Consider the following 13,775-nt stretch of genomic DNA (forward strand, 5'->3'; position numbering starts at 1 on the left):
CCTGGCACCGTGCACTGGCCCCAGGATAAGAGCCCCTCGTCCAGGGGAAAAGAGGAGGGGAATAAGAAAGAACCAGAATAAAAGCCCTCAGAGCAGTTTCGATATGTTAATGTACTAGTAAGATAACCAGAATACTCGAGGTTGAAGTAGTGCCTGTTTACAAATTCTCCATCTCTGTGTGGACAGAGTTTATCATTGCAGACAGGGCCACCTCATCCTGTAGGTTGTCTAAAGTTGTCTCACTTCTATTGATTGAGCCCATATCCCCTGAGACCTGAGAAATAAAGCTTTTAAAAAGATGTCTGACAATTTGGCTGCTAAACATCTTCTAAGAAAAATAGATATCACAACATAGTATTGGTATATGAATGAACAAACTCAAATAACACAGCTAATTGAGGTCATTCACATTTGGTGACATTATGACCAACTGTGGTGTTCTTCAGTTGAGAGCTGGAAAGGGGGGTCAGATGGCTGAGCGGTTAGGGAATCGGGCCTACCAATCAGAAGGTTGCCAGTTCCATTCCCGGCTTTGAAAAAAATGACATTGTGTCCCTGGGTAAGGCACTTCACCCTACTTGCCTCGATGGGAATGTCCCTGTACTTACTGTAAGTCGCTCTGGATAAGAGCGTCTGCTAAGTGACTAAATGTGTCTCACCATGGTCTAACTCTGCTGCTCTCTGCTATCCTGACAATGAGCTGATGTGTTTTTTCCCCTCCTCCCTCTAGAATGCAGCCTGGTGCTGGACCTGGACACAGGCCCGACTGAGCGACTGGCAGAGAGCTTGTGGTTGAGGACGGTCCCCTGAAGCAGAACCATGCCCCGCCTCCCTTCCTGATCCCTCCTCCCTCCCCTGCCTCCAACCCTCCCTCCCTCCCCCCCCCCCCCCACCCCACCCCCACACACACGAACGATCGTTCAATCGCAGGCACCTGCTGGAGCCGACGACCCCGTTTGCGACTGCGGCGGCGGCGGTGGTGGTGGCGGCTCTGCTCCGCTCCGCTTCCCGGTCACCATGGCAACGCCCTACCTGTGGAAGCTGTCGTCCCAGAAGCTGGGATTCTTCCTGGTGAGTTTCGGCTTCATCTGGGGGATGATGCTGCTGCACTTCACCATCCAGCAGCGCGCCACCCACGAGAGCAGCACCATGCTCAGGCAGCAGATCCTGGACCTTAGCAAGCGCTACATCAAGGCCCTGGCCGAGGAGAACCAGAGCGTCATGGACGGACCCTACGTGGGAACTATGACCGCCTATGGTGAGTTGAGGGGGGTCAGACTAACTCATTCACACCTCCATGCACCCACCATGGGGAGGGGGGGGGGGGGGGTCAGACTAACTCATTCACACCTCCATGCACCCACCATGGGGAGGGGGGGGGGGGGGGGTCAGACTAACTCATTCACACCTCCATGCACCCACCATGGAGGGGGGGGGGGGGGTCAGACTAACTAATTCACACCTCCATGCACCCACCATGGAGGGGGGGGGGGGTCAGACTAACTCATTCACACCTCCATGCACCCACCATGGAGGGGGGGGGGGGTCAGACTAACTCATTCACACCTCCATGCACCCACCATGGAGGGGGGGGGGGTCAGACTAACTCATTCACACCTCCATGCACCCACCATGGAGGGGGGGGGGGGGGTCAGACTAACTCATTCACACCTCCATGCACCCACCATGGAGGGGGGGGGGTCAGACTAACTCATTCACACCTCCATGCACCCACCATGGAGGGTAGCTGTCAAGCTTACATACACACCTAGACCCCACAAGCGCACTACTACAACTGCCTCGCTAAAACAACCCTCTTCCTTTGTTCTACAAACGTTGTTGACGCTACAGCCGGCTTCAGATTGTAAGCATCTTAAGCGTTTGGAACATATCTTTGAAAGGGAGTTCCTGAAGCTCAAGATAAAAAAAGAAAGAAATAAGTGTCCCTAAACTATAGAAGCACAGAGTGTTTGTAATGATCAGGGTCAGGAGGGTCATCTCTGCTGCAGACCTGAACTGAAAACAAACATGGCCGCAGCTGCCTTTCTCCATAATCTTAGTAGCACCCGGAGACTTAAATACATCAATAAGTTATTCATGCCATTAACAGACCCGTTTTGGTTCAATGCAAAGCTTCATTAGAAACTTGGAGATTGAAATTGATTGCTCTCTAATGCGCAGCAAAGCAACAAGATCAAGGCATGAGGCTAGCCTATTACACGCTGGCCTTCTGTGACTCCCGGGTTGTGAAAAGCCAAAGACTAATATGATCTGTCTTTCAACAAGGGGTTTCTCCGACCGGACCACGCAATCACTCAGACGCCTCCTGTCTCTCTGTTCCCCCTCCTCTACTCCCCTGACCGCCACAGCTCTTTGTTTACGGGACGAAACCAGCAGCATTTAGCTACTCATGTTCCCCTTCATCATCATCGCCTACTACCCCTTCTGGGGCTTAGGCCGCAAACAAGATTTCTCCAAGCATCTCGGTCCTGAGCCAACATCTCCAGCTGTCCCCAAGTTCCCCTTAAGCTTCATGTAAGACATGTATGCTTGGTTGGTTCAGAGATGCCATATTACATTGAGAAACCCATTTGTTTTTCCCTTTTTTCCCCCAGACTGTCTGAAACAGGCCAGCACACTCCCACCTTCGCTAATGACCTGAAATCGTTTGTTAAATGGTTTAGAGAAATCCCAGCCTCTATCCCTCTATCACAGATCTGTATTATGATATAATTAGCTAAATGTAATTACTTAAGGTCCCAAACCATGAGAGTAATTATCTGTAGAGAAGCATGAAATTGGTTTAGTGCAAACAGTATTCTGGAGGCTCCTCTGTTCCAGCCGTGTGTAGTGTAGTCGTGGCGACCCTAATACAGATGCTCTGTGCAGATAGGAGTTCATCTGACAGACCTTGGTGATGCACGTTGGTTAGAATGATGTTAGACCAAACCCTGTTGCATTTACTGGATACTCATGGTTTACCGAAACAGTAGCTGTGTTACCAGTTTACTGCCATGTAACCCATTTTTGTCATCCATTAGAGGGCTGAAGCTGTAGCAAGACCCTCCTCTAAGAAAGTTCATGGGGGTCCATCCTGTGTCTTGATTAGATTAAAAAAAAAAAAAAACTGACAGAATGAATGACTTTGTAAATTTTAATGCCTACGTCTCCAGATTGGAATTTGTCGTTACAAATGCATTTAAGAGGAATTACACCATCTGCTTTAGCTCCCAGTGACATTATATCCAGTTATGAAAAGAGCAAGGCCGTTCTATGTGGTGCATTCAGGGCTGTTTGTTCCTTTTGAACCCATCATTTTCTAACCTGGAAGTGCTTGCTGAAGTAAAATGTCAAGACTTCAACCTTAACCGTATACTGTTTATAGAAAAGCAATGCAAGGTTGATGACATTGTGTCTACGATCGGAGGAAAACGTTTTTTTAAGAAGTGCATGACTATTTTTAGTTCTGTCAAGTCGACCCCTTTTCCAGTAGCTTAGTGACTATGCAAAGCGAGGACTTGACATTCTGGTTCCTTCCTGCTTTTTCCCCTCACTCAATTCCTGCCTCTCTTTGGTGCAGATTTAATCATGGCTTGGCTAGATGCTAGTGCGGGGGATAAAGGCATATCCTACCTCTCTGTGACAGCACGCTGCTCAAAGTTCAGCTCTGTGGAGGCAGTGTGCCGCATCACTGAGTACTGTGCAGTCCCTGCCATTAGTCTAGAGGAATCACGGATTTCGTATTTGCTTATGTTAATCACAACTAGTGGATCAGACAGTGTCTTATTAGTAGGGTTATATAGGTTACAGGCGCATTTTATTTTGAATTTTCATTCTGTAGATCCTACTGTGACCTATACTGTGTACTGAAGACAGTAATGTTTAGACCAGTTGTTACCAGCCTGAGTGGATGACAAACATCTGTTGGCTTTTATGTCATCTTCGTTTTTCCCCTCTATTCACTGTCAATTCTGTCCTCGGACCTTCGTGCCTCTAACTTGGCTAGTACCACTTTACATCCTCTCCAGTCAGCTGGTTGCCTAACACTTAGCAACTGAGAACCTGAACTTGTTGTCACACCCTTTTCGTGGACACGGGACAACAGTTTCTTTCTTTCCACACCTGAACTGTCAGACAGGTTCTAGATGAATTTCCTGCCCCAGCTCCCCGCCCCCGGCCTTCAAGGGCCACTGATGCTGTTTTGTCATGGTGAACTAATACCGGTTCTGCGAGATATGACCTCATCTGATCTTTCTCAAATCCACCAGACACGGAACAAACAGAATGGGACGTTTTGGCTGCTGGGTTTGTTGTCACCTGAAACATTCGATGAACAATGCTACTGTTGTAGTAACGGGCAGGTGTGGGGTTACCCACCTTAGTGACAGGGACAGGTGGAATGTGTTGTCAGGCCAGGGCCCTGTGGGGATGACAGGGTCTGGGTTACTACCAGGATGGAGGAGAGGGTCTGGGTTACTACCAGGATGGATGACAGGGTCTGGGTTACTACCAGGATGGATGACAGGGTCTGGGTTACTACCAGGATGGATGACAGGGTCTGGGTTACTACCAGGATGGAGGAGAGGGTCTGGGTTACTACCAGGATGGAGGAGTGGGGCAAGGGATGGATCACAGGTGCATGCTGGGACGTCTTTCTCCTCACCCCCAGCTCCCTTTTTGTATGCAGTGTACAACTTCTTGAACTCAATTTTTTATGTTTTACATTTTGAAGCTCGTTCCATAGTGTCAGCAGATATTTAACACTAACATGGTCAGATACCAACGTCATTTGCAAGCCTTCTTATTGAATCACTGCGAAATAAATCTTACCACAAAGAGGGTATATGCTTGGGGATGTTGTCTCAGTTATCCTGGCATGCATAACGCTAAGGAACAAGAGCAAGTTGGTCTCATGATGCTGATAGCATGAATGTAGCGTGTAAATCCCAGTTCTAATCCTGACTCCCTGCCCAGGTGTCTGATATGGCGTGAGATGGATACAGAGGTCTTCTTCACCACGTTTAGCCTCACCAGGTCAGCATATAGCGCTCTGCAGCTCGGGAATATGGAGTAGATTAGAACGTCCCATCTGTCAGTCGGACAAATTAAAGTCCTGCTGGCTTTGCGTTCCCGTTATCAGTAAATGAAGGATAATCATTTGCTTATTTTTCCCGCTGAGCATTATATTGCTTTTTTGTTGCCTCATAAACAAGCTTTTATGTATTTTCTTTTAAGATATATATATATTAGTTTTTTGTATTTCATTGATGTTGGCCTACTTTAGGAAAACAAGCTCAACAATCTGAACTGATTTGTTATGTTACCAACAGAGTGCAAATTAGTTTGAGACGATTAGTTCACTCTGCTGTCTTGTTTGCTTGGCTGTTTTGTCTGCTTGCTGGAAATATTTAGACAGCAATTAGTAGAACAGGCTACTTGTTTGTCGGCTGGTCCCCCTTTTGAAAGAAGCGAGCATGCTTGGCTGATCAAGAGGGTCAGAGCTACGATGGGCATATCATTTGTCTCGAGGCCTCTGAGGCCGTATTGGAGGCAATTGCTGATAGGATGAGTCACTCTAAGCCTCCATCAGACATTGCTGGTCTGTATTATCGAATGAGTCAGCCTTGTAAACCTAGTGCAGGCTATTCATCCTGCTGCAGTGCTGTTCCTCATTCCTGAGGTATCACATCCTCATCAATAACGTCCTCACATTCCATATGTGTGGACGTTATTCCGGTTCATTGATAGGGACTGGTGACCCAGCTTCCCATCTTGGTTGAGCACAGTTCTTTACTGAAAGGCTGGACCAGGAAGTAAAGACAGCCGTCCTCTGCTCATGCACATACCAAGATCGAAGATGGGAGGTAGCTCGCTCAGTCACTGAGCCTTCTGGTCTGCGTGGGCACATTCCATTGTTTCCAATTATGTTCAGTCGGATGCCTTGGCAAGGGGGCCACTCTCACTTTCCAGTTGATTGGTTCCTTGTCGTCCAGTGCTGGCTGTGGGCATCGGCTTCTGCTGCCAAGCCCACCTAAAAAACTGCAGTCTTTCTTGCTCTCTTTCTTTCTTTCTTTCTTGCTCTCTCTCTCTCTCTCTCTCTCTCTCTCTCTCTCTCTCTCTCTCTCTCTCTCTCTCTCTCTCTCTCTCCTCTCTCTCTCTCTCTCTCCTCTCTCTCTCTCTCTCTCTCTCTCTCTCTCTCTCTCTCTCTCTCTCTCTCCTCTCTCTCTCTCTCTCTCTCTCTCTCTCTCTCTCTCTCTGTGTGTCTGTCTCTCTCTCTCTGTCTCTCTCTCTCTCTGTCACTATCTCTCTCTCTCTGTCTCTGTCTCTCTGTCACTTTCTCTCTCTGTCACTCTCTCTCTCTGTCACTCTCTCTCTCTCTGTCTGTCTCATGATCGATGACGATGCTAAAATATTCAAGATGATTCTAGAATTCCTTATGTGTTGGGTTCAGCTACTAAAACTGTCAAGTTGCTGAGGGGTTGTTATTTTTTTACACCTAGCTGAAGACGAAAGCCCTCAGGCCACATCTGACCTACTTTAGTAATAATGGAGACGTACATTCTCCATTAATGTGCTGTCCAGAAAAAGTACTCAAGGTCCTTAATGCACAGCAAAATGTTATTTACCCAGGCAAGGTTTTGTACAGTTTCAATCTCCTACAGTACCGGCAGTAGCTGTAGTGGCTTAATATATTTTTCTGTTTCAAACTAAATGTCATCATGTTTGCTGTAGGTTATAGAGGGATTCCATTAAGGACTGTGTGCAAAAATGCCATCTCCTGCTTGGCCGGCTTGTCCTTAAATGGTATCAGAACAGTGATGATGTCATTGTGAATGCCAGGCCTGTGTGAGCACTTCAGGGTCCTCCCTCCTGCCCACACTGCTGCCCAGGTTCTGGGGTAAGCACATACCCACAGACCCCAATGAACAACCAAGGTCACATTGAAAGACACTGCAGTTCGGTTTTGCATTTAGATGAATCCCCTAGCTGGGAGCCTGAAATCCGACGACTTATTGTTGGGCTGGAACGCTCCGGTTCTCTCCTTCCCTTCTATCTCTAGAGAAAGACGAGCCTGCTGTCTCTGTGGAGGAAACTTAGTGACACCATAATGATATATTGATCAGTCCGTTTATGATGGTAAAAATAGGAAGCTCTTTTCCCCAGGCAGAAATCCTGGAGGTTTTTCAGGCACATTACACTGCTTCTGTAGACTGTATTATTCTCCCTCTTTACCGTTCTTTAGTAAATGACAGTAAGCCTTTAATATGTTGGGGCTTCATTTACCGCAAACCAGACAGAATATTGTTTGTGCTGTTAAAACTGCCCACAGTTTATTTCAATGGAACTGACTTTGCTGCATAATAAGAGGTCAAACCAAAGTGAATTCCAGTTGGCTACGCCCATCTCTGACCAGGGTTCTTCACTGTTGTTCTTCTGTATATTCTTGTCTGCAAATCTGAACAACATCCTTTTTAGATGTACAAAAGCCTAAAAAAACCCAAAACAAGGTCGAGTCACTCCAGTTGTGCTCCTGGTGGAGCATGCCCACTAACTGTGCTGTTTGCTGCTTCCTGTGGTGCAGATCTGAAGAAGACCCTGGCCGTGCTGCTGGACAACATCATGCTGCGACTCGGCAAGCTGGAGTCCAAGGTGGAGAACATCTACAACGGCACGGGCGCCAACCTGACGTCGGGCACCAGCACGGCCGCCCCCAGCGCCACCAACGCAGGGAAGGTCAACGTGGCCGGTGAGTGGCGCTCTCCTGTCAACGCTACGACGACGGCCACTGCCTTGTCTTTTTGGATTCAATCCATTGATCTATCAAGTACAGTACGCTGACAGGTGACTGGGTTTCAAGGGCATTTCGGAAGCCCCCCAAAAGGGCGGGGGAGATGAGTTCATATCAATCCTGACATGCTCAGTCTAAGGTTTTCCCTTCATGTCCAGACTCTGATACCACACTGTGTTGAGGCTGTTCTAGCAGGGTTGAAAGCTAACACTTTTCATTGTAAATGAAAATGTTTTTTCCCCAGCTGCGGTCCCATTTCCTGGATGAAATGGCTGTCGGCTCTACCTTAACTAAATTCCCCGTAGCCGCACGTCCGACCCATCACACGGCTTTGAACAAACAAGCCCATTCACTCAGAGTGGACCTTGTGTCGGCTATCATTGATTATCCAGGCAGTTTTAACTTGATGAATTTGCTAGCTGTGAAAATGAAGTGTTTGTTTTTCTGAGTCCAGGGACTCTCTCTCAGTAGTTGGTGAGGTATTTAGTGTTTTAAATGGAGCCTCTATGTGGTGCTGGAAAGTCAACAAAATGAGATTAAGACGATCTAGTTATAAACTTGGGGCACGACAGAGGAGGGTTTATTCTGCGCGGTGTAAGCACATCCTGGATTCTTGATTAGCAAATCTGCCTCTGCTCTCTCTCCTCTCTCTCCTCTCTCCTCTCTCTCCTCTTTGTCCTCTTTCTCCTCTCTGCTCTCTCCTCTCTCTCCTCTCTCTCCTCTCTCTCCTCTCTCCTCTCTCTCTTCTCTCTCCTCTCTCTGCTCTCTCTTCTCTCTCCTCTCTCTGCTCTCTCTCATTGGAGCACAAGCAGGATGGGGTATCTGGTCTGTCGGATCGCTCTGTGGTTTCCACACCTCATACAACACAGCGTGCTGTGTGTTCTGCAACCATCGTCACTTCCCTTGAAATGTGTCTTGTCTCACGCATTCTGCAAATTCCCCCCATCCCCCCCTTCTTTCTTGAAAACGTCAAAGCTCTTCCGAGGAGGCAATTTCTGAAGCCTTGTGTCTGGATCCTCCCAACCCATCCTCCCCTTGTTAAGTCAGTCAGCTAATGGCCCTGTCAGAGCAGAGCGCGGTGTCCTGCCCAGCATGGCAGCAGCAGCCCTGCCCAGCATGGCAGCAGTAGCCCTGGTCGGGCCCACGCTCAACGGGCTGGAAGCAATTACACAGATAGTATCTGGACAGTGAAGGGAACACGCCTGGCTTTGGAGCGGCTGCTATGTAGATGGAGCAGATGGGGATGCTGGTCTTTCTGCTGCTGGATCCTACAGACCCGAATCCTTCTCCCTACCCCCCACCCTCACCACCCTACCCATCCTCCTTCTCCCTACCCCCCACCCTCACCACCCTTACCCATCCTCCTTCTCCCTACCCCCCCCACCCTCACCACCCTACCCACCCACCCTCCTTCTCCCCAACCCCCACCCTCACCACCCTACCCACCCTCCTTCTCCCTACCCCCCCACCCTCACCACCCTACCCACCCTCCTTCTCCCTACCCCCCCACCCTCACCACCCTACCCACCCTCCTTCTCCCTACCCCCCACCCTCACCACCCTACCCACCCTCCGTCTCCCTACCCCCCCACCCTCACCACCCTACCCACCCTCCTTCTCCCCTACCCCCCCCACCCTCACCACCCTACCCACCCTCCTTCTCCCCCAACCCCCACCCTCACCACCCTACCCACACCCTCCTTCTCCCCTACCCCCCCACCCTCACCCACCCTACCCACCCTCCTTCTCCCTACCCCCCACCCCTCACCACCCTACCCACCCTCCTTCTCCCCCAACCCCCCACCCTCACCCACCCTACCCACCCTCCTTCTCCCTACCCCCCCCACCCCTCACCACCCTACCCCACCCCTCCTTCTCCCCTACCCCCCACCCTCACCACCCTACACACCCTCCTCTCTCCCCCAACCCCCCACATCTTATGCTTGGGCCCCTTTGGTTTGGGGTCTGGTCTGGGGAGCCAGAGTCACCTCACATCCCAGTCCCAGGAACTTTATTGACTTGATGTAAATGTTTTATCTCATCTGCACACACTGGTGCGTGTGGAGTCAGAGTTGAGGTTTTAGTTCAGTTTGATTAAGGAAACGAGATAAACATCCAGTACATATTTGATCTGAATCCATTTGACTATCTTTAGTCACTACACCACGTACACAACTGTCAGAATAGAAGCTGAAACGTCAGCCCGACCTTGAGCGCTGGTGTCCTTCCTGAATCACTGAGAGAGTGGAGGGCAGTGCCATGCATGATGCCTGCAGCCTGCAGCCTCTACCGTCAGCCTCTACTCCGCTCTGCCATCAGCCTCGTCTATATTGGCCTCTGCTATCGGCCTCTGCTATCAGCCATTAGCCTCTGATCTGCTTTGCTGTTTGGCCCTGCTATCAGCCTATGCTACTGTATCGGCCTCTGCCATCTGGCTCTGTCATCAGTCTACTGGGCAGAGACACATAGGTCCTCCCCAGCACACAACAACTGCATTTGGACGCCATCTCTGTGAGGGATGCTGGGAGGCAGTGGCGGGGGGAGGCAGTGGCGGGGGGAGGCAGTGGCGGGGGGAGGCAGTGGCGGGGGGAGGCAGTGGCGGGGGGAGGCAGTGGCGGGGGGAGGCAGTGGCGGGGGGGAGGCAGTGGCGGGGGGAGGCAGTGGCGGGGGGAGGCAGTGGCGGGGGTGCTGTCGTGTTTTTTCCCGACCTTGGTGTGGACATTTGTGTGTCTGTTCCTGTCAATGTGACCAATCACGGCCTTCGTGGCGTGATCCTCTGGAGCGCGATCCCAGAGTTGAAATGTAATCAGGCTCATGGAGGGGCTGTAATGGAATGAAATACCTGGTTCTGGGCTCCTGAGATTGGCCTGGCGGGAGCTTTCTCCCCCCCCCCCCCAGACACTGTTGAAAGGTGTTGATGTTGCTCTTGGCACGGCCCGTGTGCCTGGTGGTGTGATTGGTAGAGAGAGGAGAGTGTTTTATTGAAGCTGTGCCCACAGGAACCAGCGAGCAGAAGGGCCCATTTCAGCCCAGAATGGCCCGTCTCTTTGTCCGTCTGTCTGTTGGGGTGCTGCAGCTCGCCAGCTCGCCAGCGGGCGTCGACGGCTGAGGTTTCCAACGACGCCAAAGGCAAAGAAAAAGTCAAGAGAACAAAGCGGAGACGATAATGCATCACACCTCAGTCAAGCCTGTCATAACACTGTAAACAAACCCACTCAACTGTGGCTCAGTCGAGGGCTTCTGTCTGAGATGACTCTCTTGAAGAGGGAGGACACAGAGCAGGAGTGCGGGGGTGCAGGGTAGGTCTCGGGTCAGAAGACAACATGGGGAGGGGCATGATAGCATGTACAAAAAGCCGTACAAACACTTACCCACTCACCTGAATAAGCGTTATTTAGCAGGCATGACACTCATGATGTTTTACTTCTGAGTTTCTTAAGTAGTTCTGCAGGATGTGTCCCACACAATTAGTGGAAGCTGTTTGTTTGGTCTAAACAGAATTTGTGGTGTCCATTACGGTTTCACCGGACAAAGCTTTTTCTCTGTGAGTGTTCAGAGTCCCCAATCAATACTAATCAGGTGTGGAGAGTCGCTGCCTGCTGCCAAACACACATGCATCACCCACGGACACAATTCAATCTGACGGCCCTCGTGAACAAACCAAATAGCTTCAATCTTCACAGCTTCCCCTGCCCGGAATCTGCTCTGTGCTACACGTCTAGATCGCCTTAGTCAACCACTTACTTGTCTCGACAGCCCCTCAGTCTCCCCCTCACTCGTGCTGCTGTCCACAGCAGTCAGCAGGGAAACTCCCACCAAGCTCATTTCCTTTGACGTGAACGCCAATTGAGGCCCCGACAGTCAGTGTGTTAAAGCATCAAGATGTGTTCACCCACAACTGACAGGGTATCATAGACATGGCAAGTGAGATGCTGTTTTCAGCTTCCCCCAACGTCCCCCCTAACCCCCCCCACACACACACACACATGTTTTTCCTGCCCCCACTGTGAGAACGTCACCTCTGCTAATCCGTGGCATGGCTCAGCGTCCATGGTGACCTTTGCCCTCTCAGCTTGTGTGGCAGACGACCCTGGCGTTTGGAGCTGCCGGCATGTCTCTGAGGGGAACACGTCGGGGCTGGAGCGGAGCCGGAGTGGGGCCGGAGCGGGGCTGGAGGAACAGGCAGGGGGCCTCAAGACACAGTTTTATGATGTTGTATGATGGATGATGTACAGCCTGCAGTGCTTTGTACTGGTGAGCTACACAACTACAGCAGCACAAAAATAGAAACCTGGAACATAGTACAATAGTAACCCTGTAACCAGGGTTCGCACAAACTTTTTTCCTCACTTTCCCAGTACCGTCCTGAAGTGCAAAACTAACTGTCCCAAACTGAACTTAATTTAAAAAAAAATATATATATATATATATATTTCTGAAGATCTGAACGTTTGAAATGTTTTTTAAGAAAGTTTCTAAAGGTTTGAAAAATATATTTTCTATTTATTTTCAAAAATACATATGCATCATTGATGAGTACTTGATGAGGACTATTTGTAATGTGTATTTGCGTAAGCACCTTCACACCCCCCCGAGAGCAAGCACTACTGCTGCCTCATAGCCCTCCTTCTTTCTCCTTCCTCCTCTTCCTCCTCTTCCTCCTCCCAGCAGTCTAAGCAGATTCCAGATGCAGCCTGTTCGACTGCTACAGCACCACAAAGACTTCAAAACCCTTGTTAGGTTCCTAGTCTGGTCGTTTAGAGACGTGCCTATCCAAACGACAGTCGGTCGGCTTTGACACTTTCAATCAGGAGAAGAAAATACTTATTACTTTTAATAATTACTTTCCAACCCCCCCCCCCCCCCCCCCCCCCCCCCCCCCCCCCCATCCCCGCCTGTGTGCGTTTGCGGAGGCCTTCATCTCCTGGAACAGAGCGGGCCCCCTGCGTGGACCTGCGTGGCCCACGGGGACGGCGATGCCTGTCCCTGACACAAGCCATGCTGCTGGCCTTCTGCAGAACTCAGACCCAGTGTCGCAGCCAGCTCAGCATCTGCTGGAAAGCTTTAGGAGAAGGGCTTGTTTTTCCCATCTCCTCTGCCAAACTCTGGCGTCCCCGGGGATCTCTTCTGTTATGAAAAGCAGGCCCCATTTGTACGTGTACATGTAAGCAAATCAGCACACTTTGCATGAAGGAAATGAACTGATGTTGTCACCTCACAGTACCACGCTGCCACATACACATATACACACTCACCCACACACACATTATCTCATATACACACCCACCCACACACTCACTATCTCACACACACACACACACACACACACACACACACACACAATCTCACACTATCTCTCACACACACACACTCTCACACACACACACACACTCACTATCTCATACACTCCACACATGTCTTATTCATTCAGGAACAATGCCTGGGAAAGATGGGTTGAAACAACATCTGAAGACTTCAGGCCACTGCCCAATCCACGTGCTCTGTTCCGTTCCCCCATAACTCTATCTGTTTCTCTGTCTCGCGCTATATCCATCTCTCTCCTTCTCTGCCCCCCCTCCATGCCCTGATGTTTGTCTGAAGCAGGCAGCCACGTCCCACATCCTGGGGGAGGGGAAACCAGCCTGTGTTCACTTGCCACATTTAAATAGACATTTGGCTTTTGTTGTAACAAGGATTTAGGGTTAGCAGTCTTGGGGAAACGAGAAACATGAACAGCATGCTGGTGATGTGGCCGCAACAGCTTGGCCCCGCTGCACATAGCTGCTAGATTAGGTCGGCATCTTTAAACACAGATTTGAAGGGAGAAGATCCTTATGCAGCCTAGTGTTTTTATACATTTCAACAGCTAATTCTGGAGTGTGTTGACGTTCTCTGCTCCTGGAGCTGGTGCACTCCAAGCCTCCCCTCTCCAGTACGCTTCAGGCTGTACTCTGTTGTTTTAAGGTGTGATTGCTCCGTCGTCATGG

The 13,775-nt window shown here is 50.0% G+C and overlaps 1 protein-coding gene across 2 annotated transcripts in view; it reads left to right on the forward strand.

Moving 5' to 3' along the window:
- Window positions 1–859: 859 nt before the first annotated feature.
- Window positions 860–13,775, forward strand: part of mgat5 (alpha-1,6-mannosylglycoprotein 6-beta-N-acetylglucosaminyltransferase) — a 52,703-nt gene continuing 39,787 nt past the window's right edge. The window contains exons 1-2 of one of the 2 annotated variants that reach the window (XM_047030946.1): window positions 860–1,258; window positions 7,583–7,747. In XM_047030946.1, the coding sequence (XP_046886902.1) occupies window positions 1,018–1,258; window positions 7,583–7,747 (406 nt within the window). In that variant the 5' untranslated portion in view covers window positions 860–1,017. The remainder of the gene's footprint in view (window positions 1,259–7,582; window positions 7,748–13,775) is intronic. The other variant, XM_047030945.1, reaches the window with a different exon arrangement.

Source organism: Hypomesus transpacificus, chromosome 12 (assembly GCF_021917145.1).
Source record: "Hypomesus transpacificus isolate Combined female chromosome 12, fHypTra1, whole genome shotgun sequence".
Lineage (NCBI taxonomy): Eukaryota > Metazoa > Chordata > Actinopteri > Osmeriformes > Osmeridae > Hypomesus > Hypomesus transpacificus.